Below are 27,959 nucleotides of genomic sequence, written 5' to 3'. Positions count from 1 at the left end.
GTTGCTGGGGATTGAACCCAGGGCCCCTGGAGTGTTGGGCAGACACTCCACACACTGAGCTACATCCTGAGTATCCCGTCTCTCTGTTTTCTTTTTTGGTTTTGCAAGGCAGGGGGTTTCTCCGTGTAGCCCTGGCTGTCCTGGAACTCTCTCTCTCTGTAGACCAGGCTAGCCTTAAACTCACAGAGAGGCTAGCCTCTACCTCCAGAGCACTGGGATCAAAGACATTCGACACTCTGTCCAGCCATTTTTTTTTTTTAACTTGTCTGAGATAGTATCTAACCATGTTGCCCAGGCTGCTCTCGAACTCATGTTCTCTATCCTTAGCCTTCGAAGTAAGTACAATTATAGACCTGAGGCACTTTGCCCTCCTTCCTGGAAACTTTCTCTTAAAGGATCATGTGGAGAATATTTTTAAGCACTACAGCCTTCACCAAAATCACCCACTTCTTTCCTTTTTACTGCAAAGCAACCGCACATTTGTGAGTAAGGCTGTATTCTAGTAAACCTTTATAAAAATAGACCAAACTTTGGCCCACAGGTAGTTATTTATATATGGACACCTGGGTATACCCAAAGAAGTTCCTGTCAAGGTGGGCTGGGGAGCACTGTCAGAGATGACATGAGGGTGGCTAGGCCTGTGGAGAGTTCAGCGTGCATGCAGCTCACCTTTGTTACATCAGGCTTGCAGGGCGAATGTGGCTGCTGCTTCACCTGTTCAGTAGAGTCAACACTGCCTCCTGCTGACCAAGCCTCAGAGAGGGCCTGTTTCCAGCACATGGGCCCTAGCAGCCAGAGCCCACCCCCTTCTGGGTCTGGATCCGGAGGCTCAGATGACCAGGCTCCAGATGTGGCCTAGCCCAGCTGCACAGGGCTGCGTCCAAGACTGTCTGGGGAGGGGGCTCAATTTTTTTTTTTTTTTTCAGACAGGCCTCTGATAGCCCTGGCTGTACTTGGTACTTGCTAGGTAGATCAGACTGGCCTGGAACGTACAGAGCTCCACCTGCCTCTGCCACCTGAGTGCTAGAGTTAAAGGTGTGTGCGGCTATGCCTGGCCTTTCCTTTCAGCTCCTTCAGATAGCTTAGCCCTGGTAGTGGGTTGAAAGTTAGTGAAAGTCCAGGCCTTTACTTTTACATCATTAGTTTTTGTTCTCTCAGCTTTCTGGGAAAATATTCTGAAAAAACCCCAAGGCCTTGAGTCACTGGGACAAAGATCTAAGTAAAATAATAGCCACACACCTATTTTATGAAGGAAGTCCCTCTTCCTTCTGCTGGGTCATGGTATTGGCCCCGGCTCTTTCTCTTTGGTTGCAGAAGAGGCTGTGAAGGACCCAAGGGCTCCCAAGCAGGAATCACATAGTGTGTGGGCACTGCAGGCTCTGACCCTGTAGGTCACCCCACTGACATCAGGAACAGGTGTGGGACAAATGTTGCCCTGCTTCTCCTGAGCTCTGCCCATCGGGCTTACAAAGTGCTTCTTTTAATACACTGCTTCTCTGACATCAGGTTTCTGTTAGAAGCCTTATAACGCTGTGGCCTAGTCCATCCAGGCCTTGGCTCTAGCTTAGAGAAAAGTTCCAGGTGATGGCTTGAAGCCAGGCACAGCCACCCACTGGCAATCGTGGGCTGCAAGGAGGACCAAGTCTGAGTCCCTGTGGTCACAGCTCACACTCAAGGTTGGGTGACTCAGTGGTGACTCTCTGATCTTCCTCAAAACTCAACTCTCTGGAGCCCAGTGTGAAAAGAAGGTCATGAAAAAACTGAATCTTTCTGCCATCAGCAGAAAGTCAGTGTTAGGTCTAGAAGCATGCTGAACGAGGGTGCAGCGGTCAGGATGCTAAGAGAGGACCTGGGTGTGAGTGTGGTGGGGAGAAGAAGGCTGGCTTTCCTAGGTAGCTCACTGCGCCCAGCCCTGGGCAGATCGTTTGTCCTGCTAGCGTGCTTGTCTTGGTCTCAGGGGTCATCACCATGGCCCTTGCGTGATGCTGTCAGAGCTGACATTACCCCAAATTCACAGGAGACACTGGGGCTTTCCTGTGGCAAAGTTCTCCCAGGTGGCCTCTTTGGTGGCAAAGGGGTTTCCCAGTATGCTCTGCAGGGTAGAGAGATAGGGCAACCCTTCCCCTGGGGTGGCCTCCTGGAGTATCCAGTCTAGGGAACACTCCTGGTTGGTGTGAGCAAATGCTCCCCGCCAGCCAGTCGGTCCTCCGGCTCAGCCTCCTGGTGGCCTGCTAGGTGGGAGGGTCTTGAACTCCCACGTGAGCCAGAAGAATGATAAGGTTTTAAGCTGGTCTGTTGGCTTTCATGAGCACGTGGGGTCCTGAGTGTATCCCCTCTCCTACAGCCAGCTGGTCTTGCTTGCGTCTTTTTGGTTTTTTTGTTTTTTGTTTTTTGTTTTTTGTTTTTTTTTTTTTTTTTTGGTTTGTTTTTTGGTTTTTTGAGACAGGGTTTCTCTGTATAGCCCTGGCTGTCCTGGAGCTCACTTTGTAGACCAGGCTGGCCTCGAACTCAGAAATCCACCTGCCTCTGCCTCCCGAGTGCTGGGATTAAAGGCATGCGCCACCACGCCCGGCTTTTTTTTTTTTTTTTAAGATTTATTTATTTAATGTATATGGGTACAGTGTAGCTGTCTTCAGACACACCAGAAGAGGGCATCAGACCCCATTACAGATGGTTGTGAGCCACCACGTTGCTGGGAATTGAACTCAGGACCTCTGAAAGAGCAGTCAGTGCTCTTAACTGCTGAACCATCTCTTCCAGCCCACATCTCTCTTTCTTACGGTCCATTCTCTTCCCCAGACAGCTGTTCAGTAGTGGGAACTAACAGAATCTAAGAAACCCAGTGGCTTGGGAGAAGAAGGGAGGGACTGTGCCCATTTGAAATCCACAGGATCCCCTACCAGAGTTTTTGGAAGTCATAGGGTCACTGATCAATTTCAGCACAAGTTGTCTGCTTTTTTTTTTTTTTCTTAGTTTTTCTCGAACTCACTTCATAGCCAAGGATGTCTTGGATCTTCTGGTCATCCTGCCTCCACGTGGAGCACCTCGCCCAGTTTTATGTGTTGCTGGGGATGGAACCCGAGGCTTTGTATATGCTAGGCCAGCTTGCTACCCTCCAAGTCACACTCCCCAGCCTCAGCCAAACCCTTCATTGCTGGTGTTCCACTGGCCGCTGAGGCTTGAAGCATGGAGGGGAAGGGACAGTCACACAACTGGACTCCTTACATTTAATCTACTGGAGCCGGCTCCTAGCTCCACACCTTCCTCCAGTCAGTAACACTGCACACTGCAGGACACCCTGTGCTGCCCACCTAAGCCAGGGAGGGTAGGCTCAGGGAGGCAGCTTGTCCAAAACCATTAACCTCAGAAGGAGCAAGGTTAACCCTGGAACCATCTTTCTGGCTCCCGCTCTTTCCATTTCTCCATACATGATGTCTGCCTTAAGATGATAATCGCATGTCTCTGTAGATTGGTCTTTTTAATGCATACAGCACTTAGGTTTCATCATGACGGTCACATGTGTGGATCTTGGACTCTTATTGTTTGTCCTCCTCCTGCCCTCCACTCCCCCTCCCCCTTGGCTCAGCCTGTCTGTGTTTTAGTATTGTACGCATTTGTTGAGTGACTGCTGTGTGCTGAGCGCTCTTGTCCTCATGGGAATGAGCAGCGAGTTCATCCTGAGAAAGGGGCTTCACTCGGGAGACAAACTTGAGGCCGATGGCAGTGGGGGGGGTCTGTGGAGGTGGGGGGTCAGCTGGTAAGGTACACAGGGCTCTGTGTGTGTGACCACTGGAATCCACTTTAGGAAGCTGCCCACAGCAGATCATGCTTCGTGACCGTGAGGCATTGACAGCAGGATTCCCAGGGCTTGATGGCCAGCCAGCCTAGCCCATTCAGTGAATTCCAGGCCAGGCGTGAGACCTTATCTCAAAAAAAACAAAAAAACAAAACAAAAAAAAAACCCAAGGTGGACAGTGTTCCTGAGGAATGGACATTAGAGGTTGGCTCCCTGACTGTGGCATGTGACACACACACACACACACACACACACACACACAGAGGAAAAGGTAAGAAGTACAGTGGATAGATGCCCTCCTTCCTGGTCTTAAGCAACCCTGATTTGGAATCCAGAATGTTCCAGGCAGACCTCCTCACCCTTTGCATTTTCGGCCTGTGATGGATCTGACTGGTCCCTAGCATTGCTTGGTCCACGTCCGTCCTCCAGACTAATACTGTATCAGGCAGTGACCTTGGTAGCCATTTTCTTTATCGGTGCACTGCTTGGGTGGAGGAAGGACTCGGGAGGTCATGCAGACGCTGTGGGTTGGGGAAAGGGGAACTAGAAGAGACACAGAGGCAATGAGGTGCCTGGATTAACCCAGCTTGGATTGCTGGGGTTAAAGCAGGCTCTGAGCAACCCCTCCCCCACCCCACCCCCCAGCACTGGTGACTGAGGAGCGGGCAGGGTTCTGCCAGCTCCAGCCTAGAAGGATGGAGGAAAGTCTGCGCAGTGTGTTCTTTCAGGCCGGTGTCCACCTTCTGGGCCTCTGGTGTTTGTCCAGGGCTCTTGGCAGTTTTTCTCCCCACTCTCAAAGGCATCCTTGGTTCCTCCAAAAGGGGTCAAGGCTTGCTCCCAAGGCTGAGGAGTACATGGAGGCTTGGGCAATCTCCTTCCTGGAAGGAGAAGTATTTAACGGCTTTAAAAAAAAGTGCTTTTAGGACTGGAGAGACGCTCGCTCAGCTGATAGGAGCACTGGCTGCTCTTGCAGAGGACTCTCAGGTTGGGTTCCCAGTGGCATGTGGTGGCTCATAGCCATCTGTAACTCCAGTTCTAGGGGATCCAGTGAGCTCTTAGGGTTCCTACAGGCCTTAGGCGTAATTGTGGCATACACAGAAGCAGGTCAAGCTGTTCATATACAAAACATACATTTATTTTTAAAAAAAGAGTAAAAATTTTAAATTACATATAATTATTTGTGGGGAGGCAAGCATGCTACGGTGCATATGTGGAAGTTAGAAAGTTAGAGGGCAACTTTTTTTTTTTTTTTTGGTTTTTCGAGACAGGGTTTCTCTGTATAGCCCTGGCTGTCCTGGAACTCACTCTGTAGACCAGGCTGGCCTCGAACTCAGAAATCCGCCTGCCTCTGCCTCCTGAGTGCTGGGATTAAAGGCGTGGGCCACCACTGCCCGGCTAGAGGGCAACTTTTGAGAGTCAGTTCTCTCTCCCCACCTTGTGGGACAGAAGGATTGACCTCGGGTCATCAGGCTTAGTGGCAAGCACCTTTACCTGCTGAGCCATCTTGCTGGCCCTTAACAACTTTACGTTTTTTTTTTTAATTAAAATTTTAGATTTATGCCTCTAATCTCAGCACTTGGGAGGCAGAGGCAGGCAGATCTCAGAGTCTGAAGCCAGCCTGATCTACAGAGTTGGTTTCAGGATAGCCAGGGCTACACAAAGAAACCCTTTCTCAAAACAAAATTTTAAATTAAAAAAAAAAGAATTTTATGTGTATAAGTGTTTTGCCTAAATGTATGTCTGTGTACCATGTACATGCCTGGTACCCATAGAGGCCAGAAGAGGACGTAGGGTCTCCTGGAACAAGAGTTGCCATGTGGGTGCTGGGAACTTAACCTAGGTCCTCTGGAAGAGTGGTCACTCTTAATGGCTAACCTGTCTCCAGCCTTTCCAGCCCTTAATTTTTCTTTTTCTTTCCTTCCTCTCTCTCTCTTTCTTTCTTTCTTTCTTTCTTTCTTTCTTTCTTTCTTCCTTCCTTCCTTCCTTCCTTCCTTCCTTCCTTTCTTTCTTTCTTTCTTTCTTTCTTTCTTTTGTTTTTTGAGATAGGGTTCCATGTAGCTCTGATGTCCTCAAATTCCCCGTGCTGCTAAAAATGACTGAACTTCTGGCCGCTAACCACTATGATTACGGGTGTGCCCTTCTCTGCCTACCTGGTGTTGGGCAGTGAAGCCAGGGCCTCCTGCATGCTTACCACGTGTTCGACCAACTGAGCCCCAGCCCAGCTCAGGCCTTTAGAGATTGCATTCTGTCGAATTACTTAAGAGGCCTGTCATCTTCACCCACTTAAAAAAGGCACATAAAAAACCCTCCAGAACCTGTTTCCTTTTTTTCCCATGGAAGCAAGCATCTTAGTAGATCTGCCAGCCCAGTGTGAAGTCATGCCACTGTCCTGGGGCTAGCAGCCGTGATTTGGGAGGTGGGGACAGCTGTGGGATCCACTGATGGATGTTATAGAGGCTTTAATGTTATTAGTGTTGATTCACAAACAGACTCTCCAGAGCCCCAGGGACCAGGCAGTGACTGCCACACAGAGACAGCAGAGCTCAAGGATGGGCAGATCATGTCCAGGAGGAACCGGGCCCAGCCCTCTGTGCCTCATCTCAGCTGGGGTGGAAGCAGGCGAGCTGCCTCTGGGGACTGAGCAAATATGGTTATGTGGTACCGGAGTGCCTTTGCCTCCCTCAGCCATGAAATGAGGGTTTGTTTTTCTGACTTTCCAGCGTGCTTGTGGTTTGCTAAGTGCCACACACTGCTCCCCGCTCTTCAGGCCTCTCTCCCTTCCTATGCCACTCTGTCCTGGCATTCTTACCGAGACCGTGGGAAACTGCTTGATAGCCACATGGTTGTCTTAGAAACACCGGGATGTCGGAGTTCTTCAGCCCTGGCGGCATCCGGTCCTGACTGAGACCTTGTTGGGGAATTCTCTCTAGAAATGCTGTTGGCCCTGCTGTTCTGCTCCTTGGATCACGTGACACGGGCATTCTTGTTCTTAAGCTTCGTGGGACTGGAGGTGCGGCCTGGTTGATAGGCTGCTTGCTTAGCGTGCACACACAAGGCTGGGGTTGTGATTTCCAGCACTGCACAAAACCAGACGTGATGATGGATACCTCTAACTTCATCACTTGGGAGGCTGAGGCAGGAGGACCAGAAGTCGAAGGTCACCTATGGCTATGTAGACAGCTTGGACTACTTGAGACACCCCCTCACACAAAAGGAGCTTAGCTGAAATGTATATTCACTATGTACCTATATATGTTTGTTTTTAAAGAAGCCCCACTAAAATGTATATTTATTATGCACCTATATGTTTCGTTTTTGAGGGACTAGGTGATGGGCACTAGTCTCGCCTGTCTGGTCTCTGGCATCTGTGCCTAAAGATGGTACAGGACTTCTGATCAGTATAAAGCTGGGCTGGGTTGCAAAAGTTTGTAATGCAACTCTTTGGGAAACTGAGGCAGGAGGATCTCAAGTTCAAGGCCGACCGGGGTAACCCCTTGTGGTAGTCATCCTTCTATTGCTGTGAGGTGACACCATGACCAAGGCAGCTCTTATAAAGGAAAGCATCTCGCTGGGGGCTGGCTTAGTCAGCTATCATCCAGCTGGGGAGTTGGGGGGCAGGGAGCATGGCGGCTGGCAGGCACGGTGCTGGGGAAGTAGGTGCGAGCCACATCCTGAGCCATAAGCAAAGAGAGAGACCCAGCCAGCGTGGTATTTTGAAACTTCAGTGTCCTCCCCACAGTGACAAGAGGTCACACCTCCTAGTTGTTGTAACCCTGCCAAAGAGTACCATTCCCTAGTGAATGTATAGTATTCAAATATAGAAGCCTGCAAGGAGACGTTCTTATTCAAACCTCCACGTAGTAAAATCTTGTTTCAAGATGAAAAGTTTAAAAAGGGCCATGCCGGGCAGTGGTGGCCCATGCCTTTAATCCCAGCACTCGGGAGGCAGAGGCAGGTGGATTTCTGAATTCGAGGCCAGCCTGGTCTACAGAGTGAGTTCCAGGACAGCCAGGACTACACAGAGAAACCCTGTCTCAAAAAACAAAACAAAACAAAACAAAACAAAACAAAACAAAACAAAACAAAACAGGGCCAGAATTTTGGAGAGCCTCCTGAAGGGACATAGACATACTGGCTCTTCTCCATCTGTCACTGATTGGACATATCGTCTTTTGGCCTCTTCCTGAGAAGTTTATGAATCAGAATTTGAAGATGCCCTGATTCCCAAGGTAATAAATGGTGACCTTTATTCAGCCTCCTCCAAGGGCCAGCCTCACACGAGTGACCAGGGAGACCTGAGGGGCTGCCAGGCATGGTGACATACACAGCAATCCCAGCACTTGATAGGCTGAGGCAGGACGATTGCAGATCTGAAACCATGCACAGGGAGTCACCTTGACTCAAAACCACACTAAGTCCAGCTTCCTGCCCAGTCAGTGGCCGTGCCTGGAATAGAGTTCCAACCTGCAGGGCGGACATTGCCCTGTCACTTCTCCCGGGACACACGACTGCTCACTCGCTCCTGCTGCCGTGTCTGAGGGAAGCTTCATGAGTCTACCAAGTTCCTCGAGGATCGCCGTGTCTGCTCCACCGTTGATTTGAGCTTACTTAGTGTGGCTGCCATCAACTCAATTATTTAAAAGGCTGACTTGGGCGAGCCCATCTTTCCTTCCTTTGCTCTGGGCCTGGACTCCTGAGAGCTTCCTTAGCAGTCAGTCATCGGAATCCTCACGTGAGGCCAGCAGGAAGCTGCTGTTACCAGGTAACCTCTACTCCGGGCAACAGAAGAGAGGCTCGCCCGCCTTCCATGTTGCTAGGCTGTTTCTTTTATGTTTTAGGTCTGTGCATTTTCTTGAGTGAGCAGGGCTAAGCACAAGGAATGGAACAGGACTAGGGACCAATCTGCCTTGTGACTGGCAGGGGTGGGACTGGGTGTGTGTTACTGTGGGGCCTCTGAGCAGCCTCTGGTTACCACAGCCATTCTCTGCCCTGGATCCATCCTGCCTCGGATACTCTCCTAATACTGTGTACACTCTCCTGACATTGTCGAAGTGGGGTTTATCCTGCCCTGTGAAGACAGGAGTGTGACACCCCCTCCCCCCAGGACAGCAGCAGAGTCTCTTGTCAGTCTGGACAGCATGTGGCCTCTTTCAGTCCCAACTGACCAGGGTAAAAGAAAAGTCATCTGTCCCCATCTTTGCACTTGGCCTTTCATAATCTCACACAGCCATGTTTAAATTACCTGTTAGGGACCAATTCCTAAGGGTTGATGGGACCTGCTGTGGGGTTCGATGGTTTGGTTTTGTTTTGTTTTTTGAGTCATGTGTCCACAGGGGAGACAAGACCAACCCTAATCAGAACGCTTTGCGTCAGACATTTCTTGGCTTGGTGATGAGTGCCACCCCCGTTTCCCTGAAGTCACGGGGCTGGTGCAGTCACATGATGGCTAGTCTCCCCAGGGCACTTAAGGAAAGCATCCTCCTGGCTTTAAGGGAGTCTAGAATGAACCCTGAAAGCTCTTCCAGGGCCTGGTGCCTGAGCGTACCCCCAAAAATGGTCCAGGGTGTGGTCTGGGAATAGGCAGCCTTTTTAAATAAAACAAAAAACAGCTTTACGGAATTATAATATTCAGACTCTCTCTTGTCCAGCGGACCTGGATTTTTTTTGTTTTTGTTGTTGTTTGGTTTGGTTTAGTTTTTATTTTGAACTGTTTGTTTGTTTGTTTGTTTGTTTGTTTGAGATACGGTTTCTCTTGAGCCATGGCTTTCCTTGAACTCCCTCTGTAGACCAGGCAGGCCTCGAACTCACAGATCTCTTTGCCTCTGCTTCTTGAGTGCTGGAGTTAAAGGTGTGCACCGGCTTGATCTTTTGTTTTGTTTTTGTATTGCTTTATTTCTGCGTATGTGTCTATGTGAGTGTATGGCATTTGTGTGCAGGCCCCTGCAGAGGCCACAGGAGGCAGGTTCGGTCCCCTGGAGCTGGAATTACAGACAATTGTGAGTCGCCTGATGACGGTGCTGGGATTGAGCTTGGGTTCTCTGGAAGAGCAGCCAGGGCTCTTAACCGCCAAGCTCCTTACTCTGAGGCTTTGAAACTTCTTCTGATGGGAACTTTGGCATCCTCCTGTAGGCAGGCATACCAGCCCACCGGTGTCATGGCAGTCGCCCGACACTCCTGGAGCAAGGCTGGCTTTCTTGTTCTACCTGTTTTCCCGACACCCTTTTAGCAAACTGGTTAAAGGAATTTTTAGTATTCGTTGTCTCCTGTTTTTTGGTTCCCTCCCTTCCTCTCTGTCTTTTTCTTCTTATTCTCTTGAATATATTCTACTGAGCATGCTCTGTGTCCATATAGATGATTCTTCCTGCGGGAACTGATACCACGGCTACTTGTTACTTACACTTTAGTGATACAGTGATGGGAGGGGGCCTGAGGAGGAGGCACACTGCTAATCCCAGCACTCAGGAGGCAGAGGCAGTCAGATAGGAGTTTTAGGCCCGTCTGTTCTACAGAGTGAGTTCTAGAACAGCCAGGGCTACATGGAGAAATCATATCTAACAAGAGGGAAAAAAAATAGTGATAAATTTCCTTAATGTCATCAGGGCTGGCTTGTAGTTCTTCATAGTTGGTAAAGCGCATGCGTAGCACACACGAAGCCCTGGGTTCAATCCCCAGCACTGTGTAAACCAGGCATGGTGGTGCATGCCTGTAATCTCAGCACCTGCGGGTTGAAAGCAGGAGAATCACAAGTTTAAGGTCATTCTTTGCTATATAGCAAGTTCAGGGCCAGCCTAGGCTACAAGAGACCATGACTCAAAACAAGGAGATCAAGAATCTGCTGAGTTCCAAGTTCCAGTTATTGCAGTCATTTTAAAAATGCCTTGTTTACACTAGACATGTTCCATGGAACATCCCTGCCCCTTACCCCAGGGGCTTCCATCAAGGATTCTATCGCATTCTTTTAGGTCCTGGGCCACTGTCACCCCAGTAACCCATGGTGTCCTCTCTCTGGAAACTCTTTGACGTGGCTTCTGCAGCATGCACTGTCCTATGTGACTCTCAGATGCCCTCCTGACCGAATCCTGTATCACCAACCCCCTCAGCCTCTGGGCTCCAGCCACAGTGGATTGCTTAGTGGTGGTCCTGCCTCTGGACCACACCTGCCATTCCCCCAGCAGGCTGGCTGTGCATGTGTGGGGTTTCCTAGGAATGGTGTCTGGCCCACATGTGGACTCTGCTGTGTTGCTCTGGGAAGGGACCTGGGCATGGTTATAGTTCTCAGGTTCTGCGAGGGCTCCTGTAGAGCCCCTGGTCGAGGGTGATGCCTCCTGGGCAGCACTCAGAGACCCTCTTCCTGACCTCAGCTTCCAGCATGGCTGCCGTAGTGCCTCTCAGCCCATTTCCCCACCACCTCCTGGACAGCTCCCCTTTAACGTCTCCTGGCAGAGTGCCACCTGGGCTATGAATGGGACTATTCAGTAGCTGGGACCTGAAAACCTAGAATCAGCACCACTTTCACTTTCTTACACATAGCCTCTCATCCACTGAAGACCCCCAGACACCATTTTCAGGTCCTCAGTCTGACCCCCGCTCACTTCCTCCAGCACCACGGCTGCCCTGGTGAGGGTGCCCTGGCTCCCCATCTGCACAATCGGGATTCTCCCAACCAAGCTTTCTACCTCCCCTGGGCATCCACAGTCTGGACGTGCCACACAGAGCCTGTGACGTGCATCTGATCATGCTAGCTCCTGGTGGTTCACCCTTTAGCGGGTTCCCGTTAAACTGGAAATGAAGTCTGGAGTCCTTACACGGCCTGTACAGGGAGGGTTTGGCCCTCGCCTCCCTTCCAGGCTTCATCTTGCTCACATCCTTACCCCTGAGCACAGCCGTGTCAGCCTTCTCACTGTTGGTTCCACCTCAGGGCCTTTGCATGTGTTCTGAGACACGGACACCTATCCTTGAGGAACCTCAGTGATCATCCTTGGAAGATCGTCCCTGGCCCAGAACTGATAACAGGCCCGTGCCCTTCTTTGCTTTAAAATAACACTTATCACCCCTGGTGCCATATCAGATGTATAGTTGCATATAGTTTATCGACAGCGCTAGAATGCATTACAAACACCAGGACTTTGTAGATTTCTGTGAAGAATGGCATTGGAGGTTAGGGGCATAGTCAGGGTAGTCTGGTTGTTTGGCTTACACAAGGCCCTGGGTTTGAGCCCCAAGACTGCCTGTCTGAGATACAGAGAGCTTTCATACCCACACATACTAGGCAGTTAGTAATGCTAATTAAACTCTGTCCTGAAGACCGAACTACCTGCTTTTCTGGCCTCTGCTGAACTGACCTGAGGAGACACTGCTCCCAGCTCAGCTGCCACAGTGTGCTGCTTACCACCTCTCTCGGGACCCTAGGCCATGGGCCAGCATCCTTTCTCTACGCAGAGCCAGATAGAATCTACTTAGCTCTGCCACTGTGGCACCGAGGCAGCATAGATAGCACAAGCAGAATGGTGTGTTCTGCCAGCTCTGAAATCTGCCTTTCCCAGAGGACATCCTCTGAACAGTAGAGTGAGTTCTTCCCAGAAGTGAGGTGCTCCTCCGTGAGTCTCAAAGGAGAGGCTCAAGGAGGGAGGGCCATGGGTCCATGATCCCCAACAGTTCTCTGACGATCATCCAAGAAACAGGTTCAAATTTTAGGCGTTTAAATTTTTACTTTCTTCTTTTTTTTTTTTTAAAGAGTTTTTAGAGCCACCTCTCCAGCCCTGATTTACTTTTTTTTTTTTTTTGGTTTTTCGACAGTGTTTCTCTGTGTAGCCCTGGCTGTCCTGGAACTCACTCTGTAGACCAGGCTGGCCTCGAACTCAGAAATCCACCTGCCTCTACCTCCCAAGTGCTGGGATTAAAGGTGTGCGCCACCACGCCTGGCCAGATTTACTTATTTTTACTCCGTGTGTGTGTGTGTGTGTGTGTGTGTGTGTGTGTGTGTGTGTGTATGTTGCCTGCATTTATGTAAGTGGACCACGTGTGAGCCAAGGTACTCTCAGAGGCCAGAAGAGGGTACTGGGTCATCTGGAATTAGAGTTACAGTTACTAAGTGGGTGCTGGGAACTGAATCCCAGTCCTCTGCAAGAGCTGTCAGTGCTCTTGACCACTGAGCCATCTCTCCGGCCCTGTTGTGAACTTTTAAATCCTGCTTGGGAGGCACTGAGTTTCTTGGTCTCTCCTAAAACAGATAAAACAGATTAGAAAATAATTTAAACAGTCTAACTTTTTTTGCTTTGTATTAGATCTTGAGGTAAGGGCTGGCTATATAGCCCAGGCTAGCCTCCTTCCTCAGCCACTAGAGTGCTGGGATTACAGACATGCACTATCACATCTGGTAACCCTGACATTCACTCAGGGATTTTGAACCCAGGCATGATAAAAAGTACTTATTTTTTATATGTGGCTGTGCCAAATGCTAGCTGTGCGGCCTGAGTCATGGTATGGCTGTGACAACTGAACAGACTCTGAGTAGTGTTTCTGTCACCAACCTTGCAGCGCTCAGCCTTGTAAAGTGTTTATGAGGCCCTTTGATTCGTGTTTGTTTGGTTTTTGTTTTTTTTAAGACAGGATCTCCCTAGGTAGCTCTAGCTGTCCTTGAACTCACTATGTCAATCACCCTGGCTTTGAATTCACAAGATCCTCCTGCCTCTGCCTCCCAGAATGCTAGGGTTAAGGACATGTGTCACTACACGTGGCTGGCCATTCGTTTACCTTGATGCCATGGTTTGCTGACCAGCTCACAACATATGAACTCGAGCTGTTGATGTAGTTCCTTGGACAGAGTCGGGCAGATCTCTGGAGCCCACTGGTCAGCTAGCTTAGCCAATTGGTGAGCTCTCGGTTCAGAGACTCTGTCTTTAAAAAGAAGGCAGTTAGCCTGGCATAGTGGTGCAGGCCTTTAATCCTAGCACTTGGGACTCAGAGGTAGATGGATCTCCCTGAGTTTGAAGCCAGCTTGGTTAACATAGCAAGTTCCAGACCAGTCAGGGCTACATAACAAGGTCCTGTTTCAAAACAAGGAAGATTAAAAAAAAAAAAAAAGTCTAGAGAAGCAATTAAAGAAAAAAGTCATTGTGAATCTCTGCCCTTCTCCCCATGTTCACACATGAATGTGCACACCCAGGAATATAAACACGATACACCATGTACACACACAAATATGCACACACACACACCATGCAAACACACAAATATGCACACACATACACCATGCACACACCTTCTGCAATGGTTTCTTTTAACTGTCAGTGTAACACAGTCTGGAATGACCTGGAAATAGCTTCAATAAGGGATTTTTCTAGATCAAGGTTGGCTCGGGGCACATCTGGTGGATTGTCTCGGTTATGTTAATTGATGGAAGTCCCAAGCCCACCCTGGGCAGTACCATTCCCTAAGCAGGGGTCCTGGGCTATGTAAGTGGAAAGGGTGGGTGGGCTAAGGACACATTAAGACAGATATTCGTTTCAGTCCGCTGCTGACTCTGGATGTGATGGCCCAGATTCCTGTTGTTTTGGTTGGTTTGGTTTGTTGTTTTGATGGTCTGTGACCTGGGATTGTGAGCAAGAACAAACCCTTCTTCCTAAGTTGACTTTCGTCAGGGTACTTTATCACAATAACAGAAATGAAACTAGGACACATGCACAAGACATAATTTTGTTTTTTAAAAAAGGGAAGAGTAGGAACCACTGCTAAATAACATGATCACTACTGAGAGCGGAGTTCACCGTCTTTGCACTGAAGGGTATGTGAGCTAGAGGCTACCCCACTGGTACGATTGAAAATGGAGGTTTGTTGTGCTTCATCATCTCAGCTAACGCTGTTTGCTATGCTGAGCCTCCTGGATGCTATTTATTACCCGATCCCCTAAACCAGGAGCATCCAACAGGACAGCCTGCCGTGATGGCAGTGCCTTGTGTCCACACTGACCAGCACAGAACTGCTAGCCCCAGGCGGCTAGTGCTGCTAGAGTGGATAGTTTGTTTCATTTGAGTTAGTTTAAATTTCTTCTTTTTTTTTTTTTTGGTTTTTTCGAGACAGGGTTTCTCTGTGTAGACCCAGCTGTCCTGGAACTCACTTTGTAGACCAGGCTGGCCTCGAACTGCCTGGCTCTGCCTCCCAAGTGTCATTTTGTTTTTAAAGTGTATATTGTGTATGGTACTGGGGATTGGGGCCGTGTGTGTGTGTGTGTGTGTGTGTGTGTGTGTGTGTGTGCATGCGCGCACACACACTGGGTAAGTTCTCCCCCACTTCAGCCCTATCTCCAGCCCTTAAGTTAACTTCAAATAGTCACTTTAGGGCAGCAGACACCAGACTGGACTGCTCAGCTCTAAAAAAAAAAAAAAAAAAAAAAATCCCTTTAACTATTTTTCTTTTCTCCCAGGGATGAGTTTGTTTGCAGACATGATTTCTTTAGTTGTTCTGGAACTCACTCTGTAGACCAGGCTGGCCTCGAACTCACAGATCCACCTACCTCTGTCTCCTGAGTTCTGGGATTAAAGGTGTGGGCCACCAGCACCCGACTTCCCCTTTAAGTCATTTTAAAGGGGAGAAAAAATGAGCCAGGGAGTCAAGTAACTCTCTGAGGTGTGCCACTGTGTGGCAGTGCCAGGCTTAGCTCCCGTTTCCTGCCTCCGCCCCCTGTGCCATTGCCGTATGCATCCCTGCAGTGTTTTAATTATATGTTTTTATTTTGTATGTGTATGGGGGGGTTACATATGTGTTGTGGCACATGTCTAGAGCTCAAAGAACAACTTAGGAGAGTCAGTTCTCTCCAGCTACCCTGTGGGTATGGAGGCTTGAACTCAGGTCGTCAGCCTTGGCAGCAAGCCTCTTTGATGCTGAGCCGTGGTGTGTGCTTTTTTTTTTTTTTTTTTTTTTCCTAAAAAATGGTTTTGTGGGCTGGTGAGATGGCTCAGTGGGTAAGAGCACCCGACTGCTCTTCCAAAGGTCCAGAGTTCAAATCCCAGCAACCACATGGTGGCTCACAACCATCTGTAACAAGATCTGATGCCATCTTCTGGAGTGTCTGAAGACAGCTACAGTGTACTTATATATAATAAATAAATCTTAAAAAAAAAAAATGGTTTTGTGTTGTAGATTGTTCTGAGTCATGAAATCATGTATAGATTTGCAACCCTGTATTTTTGCAATGTTTGCATATTTGCAAAGTGTAAATATGTGTAGGACATATCTAAAGACATCTGTCAGATTTCCCACGGGGCCCAAGGAAGACTGAGCAAATGGGGATGGGGCCTGTGTTCCTGGGCCAGACTGGATACTGTGAAACACCATCAACTCTCCATGTGACTGGTCTCTGGGTTCAGCATAATTCTATTATAAATCCGAGATGGGGCTGGAGAGATAGCTCAGCATTGGCTGCTCTTCCAGAGGACCAGGGTTGCATCCCCAGCCCCCACATGGCAGCTCACAACGTACATGCAGGTAAAACACCCGTACACATAAAACAAATTTTCAAAAAAACCCAAAATGGAATGGTGATGAACTTTGATGGTGAGAGAATGGCTTGGGGTGAGTAAAGTGGCTGAGCACGCAGAGGGGCTTGCCACCAAACCCGATGACCTGAGTTCGATCCCCGATTGCATCCATAAGATAAAAGGAGAGAACCAGCAGGTTGTCCTCTGACCTCCATATGTGCACATGTGCCCCCTATAAGTATAACGTAAATTTTGGCTGGAATAACAGTTTTGTAAAAGAATAGCAGGGTGGGGGCTAAGTGAACTTCTGCCGGTGTCCAAGGGCTGAGGAAAGTGGAGGCAATCAAATGGGGACTGATTTGGAAATAGACAGCAGACCAACAACACAGAATAATCTAGAAAAGGCTTGTGGCTCAGATGGAAAGAGGCTAAGTCATTAATAAATATGAAAAAAAATGGGTCACCCATCCAGAAGTAGTACAGGTGACCCTTAACTTCACGCTCAAAGACCTAAGCACAGAAGACAAAGGTCTGCAGGGGTGGGATAGCCAGCGACAGAGCCTCTCGAGTGGCTGTGTCTTGCCTAGCATGGACCCGGAACGAGAATTCAGTCCCAGTCAGCCTGGCTGCTGGGCTTGTTCCGGGTCATAGAGAAGAGGCTATTTTTGTTGTGGGAGTTCAATGGTTGGCCTCCCTCCAAGAGCATGTGCCTCTTGGTGTGACTGATCTGCCACTGCAGCTGCTTCCAGAAAACACTTGAGAGCGGAGTGGTCCCAGGAGCTTAAACCCACCCCCAGTGTATGGGGATCTCTGCTCTTTTCTTGCATTTTCCATCTGGGCCACTGGGAAGGTGACAGGAGAGGGCTCTGCTCTGGCTGCATAGATCTCAGGCTCCTGGCCTCTATCATCCTGGTGGGCTGGGGGTGCTTCAGAGCTCAGAGTCCTCTGAGATCTCAGACTTCCTCTCTTCCCCTTCTTTCTCTCATTCTCCCTGGCTCTCTTTTTCCCTCCCTCCCACCCTCTCTCTGTCCCCCTGTCCAGCTCTGGGAACAGAGTCCTTCTTGGCACGGGGCTTGACACAAATCTGGCACACACCTAGATGTGGCCATTTTCCTCGGGTACATCTAATGTCCATGTCAGCCTCTGGCAGGAAAGCCATCAAAGCAGGTGACCCAGCCTCTCAGACTTTGGTGTGTACAGAGGGCAGCTCCAAGCAGGGCCTACACATTAAATAAATGATATATTTTTTTTGATATTTTTTAAAGTGTTTGGGAATCTTTTTTAAATGCCTTCAGATATTACCAACAGGCTCTCTCTCTCTCTCTCTCTCTCTCTCTCTCTCTCTCTCTCTCTCTCTCTTTCTCTGTGTGTGTGTGTGTGTGTGTGTGTGTGTGTGTGTGTGTGTCTATGTCTGATAACAGATACCACTGTGTATGATGCCCAGGCTGCAAGCACAGCCTATCCCCCTGCCCCAAAGCATAGTGCCCAACACACTGTGAGCTGGCCATCCCTCACAAGGCTATCTACACAAAGTCCTCCTGAGAGCCTTTGCCCTCGGAAACCTCCTGGGCAAGATCAGGGCAGACTCGACGGGCCATCCCAGGACGCCATATACCCAGAGCCGCTCCTCGTCAGCACTGTCGTCTTCCTTTCAGCTGCAGAGCTACTTTGCAGCATGTGAGGACGAGACCCCTGCCATCCGGAACCACGACAAGGTCCTGCAGCGCCTGTGTGAGCACCTGGACCACGCCCTGCTGTACGGGTGAGTTCAGTCCCCTCCTCGTGCTGTGGGGGCCGGGCACAGGGAGGCTTGTCTCACTCAGGCAGGCCACAGTGAGGCACCTGGTTGCCTGAGACAGCCCGCCTCAGCCCAGCACTGCTGTCCCATCCTCACAGGTTGCAAGACTTGTCCTCTGGCTACTGGGTGCTCGTGGTCCATTTTACCCGCAGAGAGGCCATCAGGCAAATTGAGGTGCTACAGCATGTAGCCACCAACCTGGGGCGAAGTGAGTAGAACCGCTCCCCTGTGGGGAGCTCTGGTCCTGCCAGGGTCGGCCTGAGGCAGCTGTCTGTCTGTCTTGTAGTGTCCAGTGGCAGTGGGGGCTGACATTCCCACGCCTTCCGCAGAGCCTCATTTTTTTCTCCCCTGCATGTGACAGTTTGTGGGCGGGTCACTGAGGAAGTGAAGGGGAACTTGGTACACAAGGAAACCTTTGGAGTCCCAGGTCAGAAACCATGTTAGCCTGCAGGATCAGGGCAGCATCCTTGACTTTCTCAGAACTGCCCAGCAGCTGAGTCACTCCTGGCTTCTCTGCAGGCCGAGCCTGGCTCTACCTGGCCCTCAATGAGAATTCCTTGGAGAGCTACCTGCGTCTGTTCCAGGAGAACCTGGGCCTGCTACAGAAGTACTATGTCAGGTAAGTGTCTGAACCGCCCGGTCCCCAGCTCCCTAAGCCTCGGCCCAAAGCCTCCTGTCACACGGAGACAGAGGCCTAGCTCAGTGTCACCTACTGAGGGCTGTGACTGTAGAGCATGTGACATCTTGCTGGCAGTCTGAGGCCTCCTCCAGCATCCCAGCCGGGCTCTGAAGAGTCTGCCTTGGCCTCAGACTCACCACACACCCAATGCTTGCCTACCCCTTTGCTGGGGACACTTCAGGGACAGGGTGTTTATAGCAGCCACCGAGAGTCTGGTAAGCCTTTTGCTCCAGGCCCATCTCTGGAGACCTCACAGCCAGTGAGAGAACAGGAGAGAGGGAGAGGAGTGGGGCATGCCTGAATGAGCTGGGTGCCATCCAGGGGTGGACTGTCATGTGTCCAACTTCAACACCGTGGGCTTTCTGGTGTGGGTGAGCCATGCTGGTGACCAGCCTCAGAAGTCTCCGGGTTGTTTTTTTCTGTCTGGCAGGAACGCCCTGGTCTGCAGCCACGATCACCTGACTCTCTTCCTGACCTTGGTGTCTGGGTTGGAGTTTATTCGGTTCGACCTGGATCTGGTGAGATGCCTTGGCTCTTGGTACTGGAGGGAGGCAAGGGAGGGAACACAGAACTCCATCTTCCAGTCTGGAGCTTGCTGGGTGTGGCCAAGCCTGGCTACGCCTGTTTGCTCGGATAAAGGATGCCTCTGGGTCAGCAGGATTAGATGGAGGGGGACTGACTTATGGCCTGGATTCTTGCTTCAGTGTCTTCCTGCCTTTCTATCCACCCGGGGAAACGGCACATTGCCTGAAGTGTCTTAGCTCTGTCTGAGAGGTGAGGATGAGTGTCCTTGGCTTTGTGCTTCTCCACAGAGCAGCCTGAAATACATGGAAATAAGGCAACAGCGGCAACAAACCAGGGGCCAGTGCTTTGGCTCAGCAAGTGAAGATGCTTGTAACATAAGCCTGTCCCCCTGGGTTCACCCCTCAGAACCCAAATAAAAGTGAAAGCAGGGAACCAACACCACAAAGATGCCCTCTGACCTCCCCACAAATCCTGCAGCATATGCGCCCCCCCGCCCCAGCCACTGCCACACACACATCATCCACACAAAATAAAAATGAATAAATAATTTTTATTGAGATAGGATCTCACTAAGTAGCCCAGGCTAGCCTGGAACTCACATAGATACCTGCCTCTTCCTCCCAAGAGTTGGGATTAAAGGTGTGTATCACTATGCCTAGCTTCCAGTTTTTTGAAAACTTATCAATTATTTATTTCTGGAAGTATCCATTTCGTATTTCCAGACTGCAGTAACAAATCGTAGCAAGCGAAACTGCAAGCCTAAGGAGATGACTGTCTGAGGACAATGCCAACCCCAAAGAGGCCAGAGCATCTCATGGGCCTGGCTTCTGAGATTAACGTAGCTGCCCCATTCGGCCATGGTAGACACCAGGGAAAGTGAGATTCTAAAGCCAAGAGCTATCAAGAGAACGTTGCTGGTCTAGACAGCTCTTTCCTTTCTTTTTTGTGGTGTGATGGTGGAGCCCCCGCCTTGCATGCCTTGCACACCTTCAGGCAGGCAATGCACAGCTGCTGCTTCAGACATCTGTGGGACACACCCTTGGCTCTAGGACTGGTTCCTTATTCCTTGGGGGCAGTTATTTTCTAATTAACTCCCGAAGCACATTGATTTCCCTAAGAGCATGGGATGTCTGTGTGTGGTATGTAGGGGTGTGTGTGTGTGTGCGTCTTTGTATATCATATGTATTTGTGTGTGTGTGTCTGTGTGGGGTGTTGGGGGTGTATGTCTGTCTGTGTGTCTATATGCTGCATGTCTGTGTGTTTTATCTGTATGTCTGTGTCTGTTTGTGTGTATCATGTGTCTGTGTGTGTCTATGTCTGTTGTGTGAGTGTGTGTGTGTGTGTGTGTGTGTGTGTGTGTGTGATATGTGCATATCATGTGTATTTGTGTGTGTGTATGTCAGGTGTGTGTCTGTGCGCGATCCCCATTTTCCCGTCCTGGGTCTACTGACTGCTACCGAGCCTTGTTTGCTGCCTGACCCCCAGGCTGCTATCCAACATCTCTCTCTTCCTGTGCACATCTCTCTCTTCCTGTGCTCTCTCTCCAGGACGCCCCGTACTTAGACCTGGCTCCGTACATGCCTGACTATTATAAACCTCAGTACCTGCTGGACTTTGAAGACCGCCTTCCTAGCTCAGTCCACGGTTCAGACAGCCTCTCCCTAAACTCCTTCAATTCTGTCACCTCCACCAACCTGGAATGGGACGACAGTGCAATTGCCCCATCTAGCGAGGGTAAGTGGCCCTGGGGTGAAAGGAACCAGGCCTGTGCCCTGAAACATTCCCTGGAGCCTCCTAAGCCCGACTGAGCATGACTGAGCCCCACTGAGCATGACTGAGCCCCACTGAGCATGACTGAGCCCGACTGAACCCAACTGAGCCCCACTGAGCCCGACTGAGCATGACTGAGCCCCACTGAGCATGACTGAGCCCGACTGAACCCAGCTGAGCCCAACTGAGCATGACTGAGCCCCACTGAGCCCCACTGAGCCCGACTGAGCCTGACTGAACCCAACTGAGCATGACTGAGCCTGACTGAGCCCCACTGAGCCCCACTGAGCCCGACTGAGCCTGACTAAACCCGACTGAGCCCCACTGAGCCCCACTGAGCCTGACTGAGCCTGACTGAACCCAACTGAGCATGACTGAGCCCGACTGAGCCCGACTGAGCCCCACTGAGCATGACTGAGCCCCCACTGAGCCCGACACCCGACTGAGCATGCCTGCTCCCTCCCAGTTGAACAGAGCTGACCATTTCCAAGATCGTCATTTCCTTGGTTTCTGTGGTAGCTAAAAAACATCGGTCGGGTTTTATGAGCCTTACTAACTTCTCCAGAAGTTTCTAACCTCATGCCCGGGTCAAGGAGAGATGTGCAGCAGTGTGCCCTGAAACTCTTGCCTGAGTCCTGGCTGAGCATCAGCTGCCTGGGGAGGGGTGCCCTGCAGCAGGTTCTACAGAGAGGCTGAGCAAGCTCAGGAGAGACAGACAGGTGGTCTGAGGGGGGCAGAACCAGCACAGTTTCTTGGGCAGTCCCTGCTAGTGTCCCTCCATGGGTCAGAGAGGGCTGCACCTGTCCTGAGACTGAGGAGCCATAGGCGGACGGACCCCTTCATCTCAGATCAGTTGCTAGAAAACCCTGGCTTGCCGGGCGGTTGGTGGCACACGCCTTTAATCCCAGCACTTGGGAGGCAGAGGCAGGTGGATTTCTGAGTTTGAGGCCAGCCTGGTCTACAGAGTGAGTTCCAGGACATCCAGGGCTACACAGAGAAACCCTGTCTCGAAAAAAAAAAAAAAAAACAAAAAAAAAAAAACAAAAAAAAAAAAGAAAAGAAAAGAAAAGAAAAGAAAAGAAAAGAAAAGAAAAGAAAAGAAAACCCTGGCTTTCCCCAGACCTTAGGTCTTTGCCCCACTTTGGTGAGATCAAAGACGCCCTCACTCACTCGGCCTCACCTCTGGGGGTCACCTCTGGGGGTCAGGGGGTCAGATACTCAGTTCTTCTGGCCTTGCTCCCTTGAGACCTGACCTTCCCCATTCTTTGTTCTGCTGTGCCATGGGTCATATGCCCAACTTTGAGACTTGCTGTGAGTAAGATCTGCATTGCAGGAGCTAGCAGTGTAGCTCAGGGGGCAGAACGCTGGTCTAGTGTGTATGAAGCTCTGGGTTCAAACCCCAGCGTTGCACAAACCCAGGCTTGGGGCCAGTGAGATGGCCTAGTGGCTAAAAATCACACCAGGCAAGCCTGACCACGTGACGCTGGTCCCGGGAACCCACCATGTAAGGAGAGAAGTGGCTTTTGAAGCTTGTCCTCTGATTTACATACACACACAGACACACACACACACACACACCATGATAGGGGAAGATACCTGCCATCTCAGCACTTGGGAGGTAGAATCAAGAGGATCAGAAATTCGAAGTCTTTCTCTACTATGTAGCAAGTTCAAGATCAGCCTGTGCTTCATGAAAAGGTTTCAAAAATTTAGTAATAAAAAGACTTGCACTGCTTATTTGCATATGGAACAAGGGAAGAGGACATTCAGACTCTGGCTGGGCCTCATGGGCTACCCTAGAGGAGGAGTCAGAGGGACAAACCTTGAAGAAGCAACCAGGCCACCCATGAATAAAGGTCCCCGCTAAGCCCAGCGATTTATACTGTCTAACTCAAGGCAGAAGGACAGGACCTTGTTTCCACAAGAGCCATGGAGGGAAGGAAGGCAAGAAGTAGAAACTCAGACTCTTTTCTGCCAGAGCAGGCTCTGAGTTGGGAAGGAGTGGCCCTCAGGGCAGCCGAGGTCATAGTTGCAAGTTAGAGAATATGTACTGAGTTCCTCTCCGTCTCTTCTCCTGTGTCTCCCGCCCTCCGCCCCGACGTCCCTCCCTCCACTGCCTGTTTCTAACCCTGAGTTTTATCCCTCGTTTTTATAGATTATGATTTTGGAGATGTGTTTCCAGCAGTGCCGTCTGTACCCAGCACAGACTGGGAAGGTGGGACAGAGTCCTCTGTGACCCTCTTTTCCTGTTTGCAACGTTGCCATGCCAAGCTTGCTGCATGTTTCAGAATCAGCTCCTTATTTCTTATAACAATGTCCGTGGTCATAACGACGCCACAGCTGGTGTTGGAGTAGGTGGAATTCTGCAGTAGGAAACTTGGCCCTTAGCTCTTCTCTCAGAAGTTTTTGCTTTCCCACGGGAGCCTTGGAAGTTACTAGTGAGTGTGGCACACACACTAGGCCACCTGCCCGATTCCAGTCCTTGTCATTGTAAAACAGTGTATGTCAGTGGCCTGGCTCGGTGAAGTGGAAACTTATTCTAGAAAAGTGATGCTTTGAGATACAGGGATTGTGAGCAATCTACCCTGTGAGTATCCAGGAGGAAGATGGAGGCTTGGTCCTTTCAGGCAATCCCTAATGGACTGAGGAAACTGCCCAGGCATAACTAAAATGCCCTACAGGGAGAGCCAGCAAGGTGGCTTGGCAAGCAAAGGCGCTTGGCATCAAGCATGGCCACATGAATTCTATCCCTGGAAGCCACAAGTGGGAGGAGAGAACTGACTTCCCCAAGCCAGCCTCTGACCTCTGCATGCACACACACACGCACGCGCGCACACACACACACAGCATCCTCTGACCTCTGCACACACACAGCATCCTCTAACCTCTGCATACACACACAGCATGCCCTGTCCCATTAATAAGTCAATATGGAGGTTCTCTTAGATTCTTACTGTCTACTGAACATCAATATTGTGGAGACATTTTTCTACCAGCAACCCATGTCTGGGTTTGGACAAATTCACACTCCAAGGTTGTACGACTTACTCAGAGCATGGTCTGTGTTTGATATCGTAAACGTGTGCTCCTTAAATCTAAGGCTGTCCCAGAATCCCTTCCTAAAGAGCTCCTGCCCTGGGGACCCCTTCTTGCCTGAGGTGGGGTCCCTCTGAGCAGTGAGAGAGAGAGTTGATTTCCCATGTGATGTAGAGTGTGAACCACCTTACCTTTGAGAGACATGGGGTCCAACACTGTGGTGAATTGTGCCGCTCGGCTGAGAAGGTAGCTCTGAGGAGTGTGTGTGTGAGTGCAGGTAGCGAGAGATCCAGAATTCCACCTTAACATCTTTTCTCCTTTAGCTTCTTCTGAAGTCCAATGTCAGCGTTGGCTTTTCCCTCTGATTCTAACCACTAATGCTTTCCAGACACTGTTTTAGTCACCTGACAGGCAAGCCCCGACCTTCCGACCTTCCGACCTTCCTCTGCAGCCCTTAGGTCCTCCTTAGATCTTGCTTGGAAATTACTACCCCAGCTTGCTCAGGCTGGGCAGGCCCAGTTAGATTCTCTGCAACAGTGACTTCCCAAGTTCCTGAGCACTGAAGAGTTCCCTGGCCCACAGTGCCAACCGAGGCCCCGCTGTCACCTGGAGCCTGAGAGGAAATAGGACTTGTGGGGCAATTCCAAACTTAGGTCCCTGATCAGGGCTGGATAGGGTGTTCTGTGGTCTTAAGCTTCTTTATAGAATTGCTAGGCATCCAGGCTTAACACCCACTGTGTTCTGGGGTCTGTTTGCTGGCCTCTCATGACCCCTCCACAAGCAGCTCCAAGTGCTAAGGGGAAGAGAGGGGGAGAAGCTCTCTGTCCCTGTGGGAGCCTCTGAGCTGTCTGAAGGCATGGCTTCCTTCCTCTGAGAGCTAGGCTCCAATCTCATGGAAGCTGAAGAGAGTCACTAGTGTGCCCCTGGCAGAGCTGCAGTTATGTTTAACCGTTCCTGAGGCAGGAGGACAGTCAGGACTAGATAGTGAGAAGTGAGATCCCACATCTTTAAAAAAAAAAAAAAAAAAAAAAAAAGAGGAAAGGCAGCCACTTAAGAGGCAGCCACTTAAGAGAAACGAAGTGCATCTTAGGCCAGAAAGAGAAACGAAGTGCATCTTAGGCCAGAAAGCTCGGCCGGCCCGCTCCTGCACAGGTAATGGCCAGGAAGATGTGCTCGAAACAACTAGAGTGTGTGTGGCCATTAGCCCTCACCCAGGCTGTGTCAGTGGCTAGTCTCAGCTCTCTGCCTGGTCAACTCCCATCTGCCACCAGATAAATGGCCCCTGTACTGACCACCCATGACGATGCTCCCTGCCTATCCGCGCCAGTGAGTTAGGACAGAAGGGTTTGGAGGGGGGCAGATAGAACAGCTCCTCACTGGAAAGCAGCACCCTCCAGCTCACCTAAGAGGGGTACCTGGCTCTGCTCCCCAAGAGTGCTGTTGGATTTGGGGGGAAGAAAAGCCAAAATCCTCTGAAGAGCCCGAAGTATCTTGAGGGCAGCCCCTTGTACCCCTTCCTCTCTGTATCTCATTTTGTTGTCCCTGATCTGTCATATTGGGTCCTGTGTCCCCTCCCCAGCATCCCTCCCCCGTGCTCTCCCTAGCCCATGCTTCCATGTTCTCTGTCTCTTCTGTTCACCCTGCATCCTTTGTTCCCTGTTGTCTGTGGTGGAGCGGGGCTTGCAGAGGACTTTGGGTATCACTTTCCACAGGGAGCGGTGTTGAGGGGCTGCCGGGCATCCCTAATCCTTGTGGGAGAGAGGGCCCTGAGGTTATCCTAGGAGGTATGCAACCTGTCTCCTCCTGGGGGCCCAGCCACCCTGGCAAGCATCAAACTCACCCTGCCTGGGGCTTAGGCCTAGAAGCTGTTTGACATTGTGGACCCTTAACTGAACTCGTCCAAGTGACTAAGGGTTCCCAGTGACAGACAGGAGGGGGCCCCATCATCTGGCTCCAAAAGAATCAATTCCATGTCCTGTGGGTTGGAGCCTCTGCTCTTCAACTAGGGCCACTGTGGTCGGGCTTCCCTGGGAGGAACCTGCCCACCTCCCCTGAGATAAGGCATTCTTTGGGGTCCAGCTGGTGGCTGACAGGATGTCTGTGTCCTGTCTCCTTGTCCTTGCAGATGGAGACCTCACGGACACCATCAGTGGTCCGCGTTCCACTGCTTCAGACCTGACCAGTAGCAAGACATCCACCAAGAGCCCCACCCAGCGTCATAACCCCTTCAATGAGGAGCAAGCAGAGACTGCATCATCCGACACCACCCCTGTGCACACTACCTCTCAGGAGAAGGAGGAGGCCCAGGCCCCAGACCAGCCAGACGCTTGTACAGAGCTTGAAGTTATCAGGTGAGCAGGGAATGGGCCCAGAAGAAGGTGGACGAGCCTCTGTGGACTTACTATGTAGTCCAGGGCAGACAGTCTTCCCCAAGGGCAGGAGATGTCTCTGAGACTTAAGAAGCAACCCGTCAGCCGGGCGTGGTGGCACCCGCCTTTAATCCCGGCACGCGGGAGGCAGAGGCAGGCGGATTTCTGTTGAGGCCAGCCTGGTCTACAGAGTGAGTTCCAGGACAGCCAGGGCTACACAGAGAAACCCTGTCTCGGAAAAAAAAAAAAACAAAACAAACAAAAGCAACCCCTCCACACCTTGTGGTGTTCCTTGGTGTTGTATTGTTTATTATTATTATTATTATTATTATTATTACTTACTGAGTTGCTTATTAACTCTACTAGGTCTATTACTATGACCCAGCCAGCCCCCCACCCCACAAATGGAGATGAATCCTGTCAATGTATTTAATCAGTTTAGCATAGTTACTGGGCGATTATCCCTAATCTGTTTTTCTATACACTAGACTGGCTAGTTCCCAGCTGTGTTCCCAATGTTACTTGCTGTTTGAGTGTTGTCCAGGCTCTTTCTGCCCCATCGGCCTGTCCTAAAGATGCAGTTTTGTTGGCCTCACGTTCACAGTCTATCCTGGTCAGAGCCACTCAGCTCTTTGACCTCCCTGGGGCCTGCTCTGAGAACTTTCCAACCCAATTGAAGAGACACCCCTTATCCTGTTATAACTTCTTGTCTGAGGCAGGAGCATTACTCTTTAGGGTGTGGGCCTGGCACACACATTCTCTCTCTCTCTCTCTCTCTCTCTCTCTTTCTCTCTCTCTCACTCACACACACACACACACACACACACACACACACACACACACACACACACACACACACACACACACAATCAATCCACACTTGGTCACACACACTCTCTCTCAGGCTGGTTAAAGCACACAGCAACTATAGTGACTCAGACCTGAGGTAGCTTAGCCAGGCTCATGCCAGCCATCTTGGAACCAAAAAGTAGGGCCAAGATGATGAGCCCAGAAACTCTGAGGCATTTCTGGCCATGTCAGTTATCCACAGTGATACCCAATGGAAAGGATCTATTGCTCAGATCCTAGGGAGCATATGGAGTAGAGAGCCATTGAGCCAATCAACCACAGCCTAAGTTTGATTCCTGAACAGGTGCAGCTAACTCAGGTTTGTTTTGCTCTGTTTTGTTCTGAGACAATGTCTCGCTGTTTCACCCTGGTTAGCCTAGAACTTGTTACATAGACCAGGCTTGCCTCAAATGTCCTCCAGAGTGCTAGGATTGTAAGTTTATGCCACCAGGCCTGGCTTAGCTCATATTTTTTTTCTCTCTATTTTTGCAATGGCATCTTGGCTCAGTGGCTCAGGCTGGCTTTGTCTTCACAATCTTCCTGCCTCTGCCTCCCGGGTGCTGGGACTATTAAGTTTACACCGGCAGGCCTGGCTGCTCTCTCAGTTCTCTCACCTAGAATTTGTAGGCATGCTCGGGAGTCATTCATGACTGTCCCTCCC

The 27,959-nt window shown here is 50.3% G+C and overlaps 1 protein-coding gene across 3 annotated transcripts in view; it reads left to right on the top strand.

The window, feature by feature from the left end:
• Positions 1–27,959, top strand: part of Plekhm2 (pleckstrin homology domain containing, family M (with RUN domain) member 2) — a 38,415-nt gene that overhangs the window by 3,463 nt on the left and 6,993 nt on the right. For 2 of the 3 annotated variants that reach the window (XR_390780.3, NM_001033150.2), the window contains exons 2-8: positions 17,928–18,034; positions 18,169–18,278; positions 18,590–18,689; positions 19,180–19,267; positions 20,822–21,008; positions 23,200–23,259; positions 26,206–26,431. Coding sequence is in view for 2 of the 3 variants with exons in the window: in NM_001033150.2 (NP_001028322.1) it covers positions 17,928–18,034; positions 18,169–18,278; positions 18,590–18,689; positions 19,180–19,267; positions 20,822–21,008; positions 23,200–23,259; positions 26,206–26,431 (878 nt within the window). In the remaining variant the exon portion in view is untranslated. The remainder of the gene's footprint in view (positions 1–17,927; positions 18,035–18,168; positions 18,279–18,589; positions 18,690–19,179; positions 19,268–20,821; positions 21,009–23,199; positions 23,260–26,205; positions 26,432–27,959) is intronic. The other variant, NM_001347237.2, reaches the window with a different exon arrangement.

The sequence above is a fragment of the Mus musculus genome, chromosome 4 (genome assembly GCF_000001635.26).
Source record: "Mus musculus strain C57BL/6J chromosome 4, GRCm38.p6 C57BL/6J".
Classification (NCBI taxonomy): Eukaryota; Metazoa; Chordata; class Mammalia; order Rodentia; family Muridae; genus Mus; species Mus musculus.
This window is presented reverse-complemented; position numbering and strand designations above follow the sequence as displayed.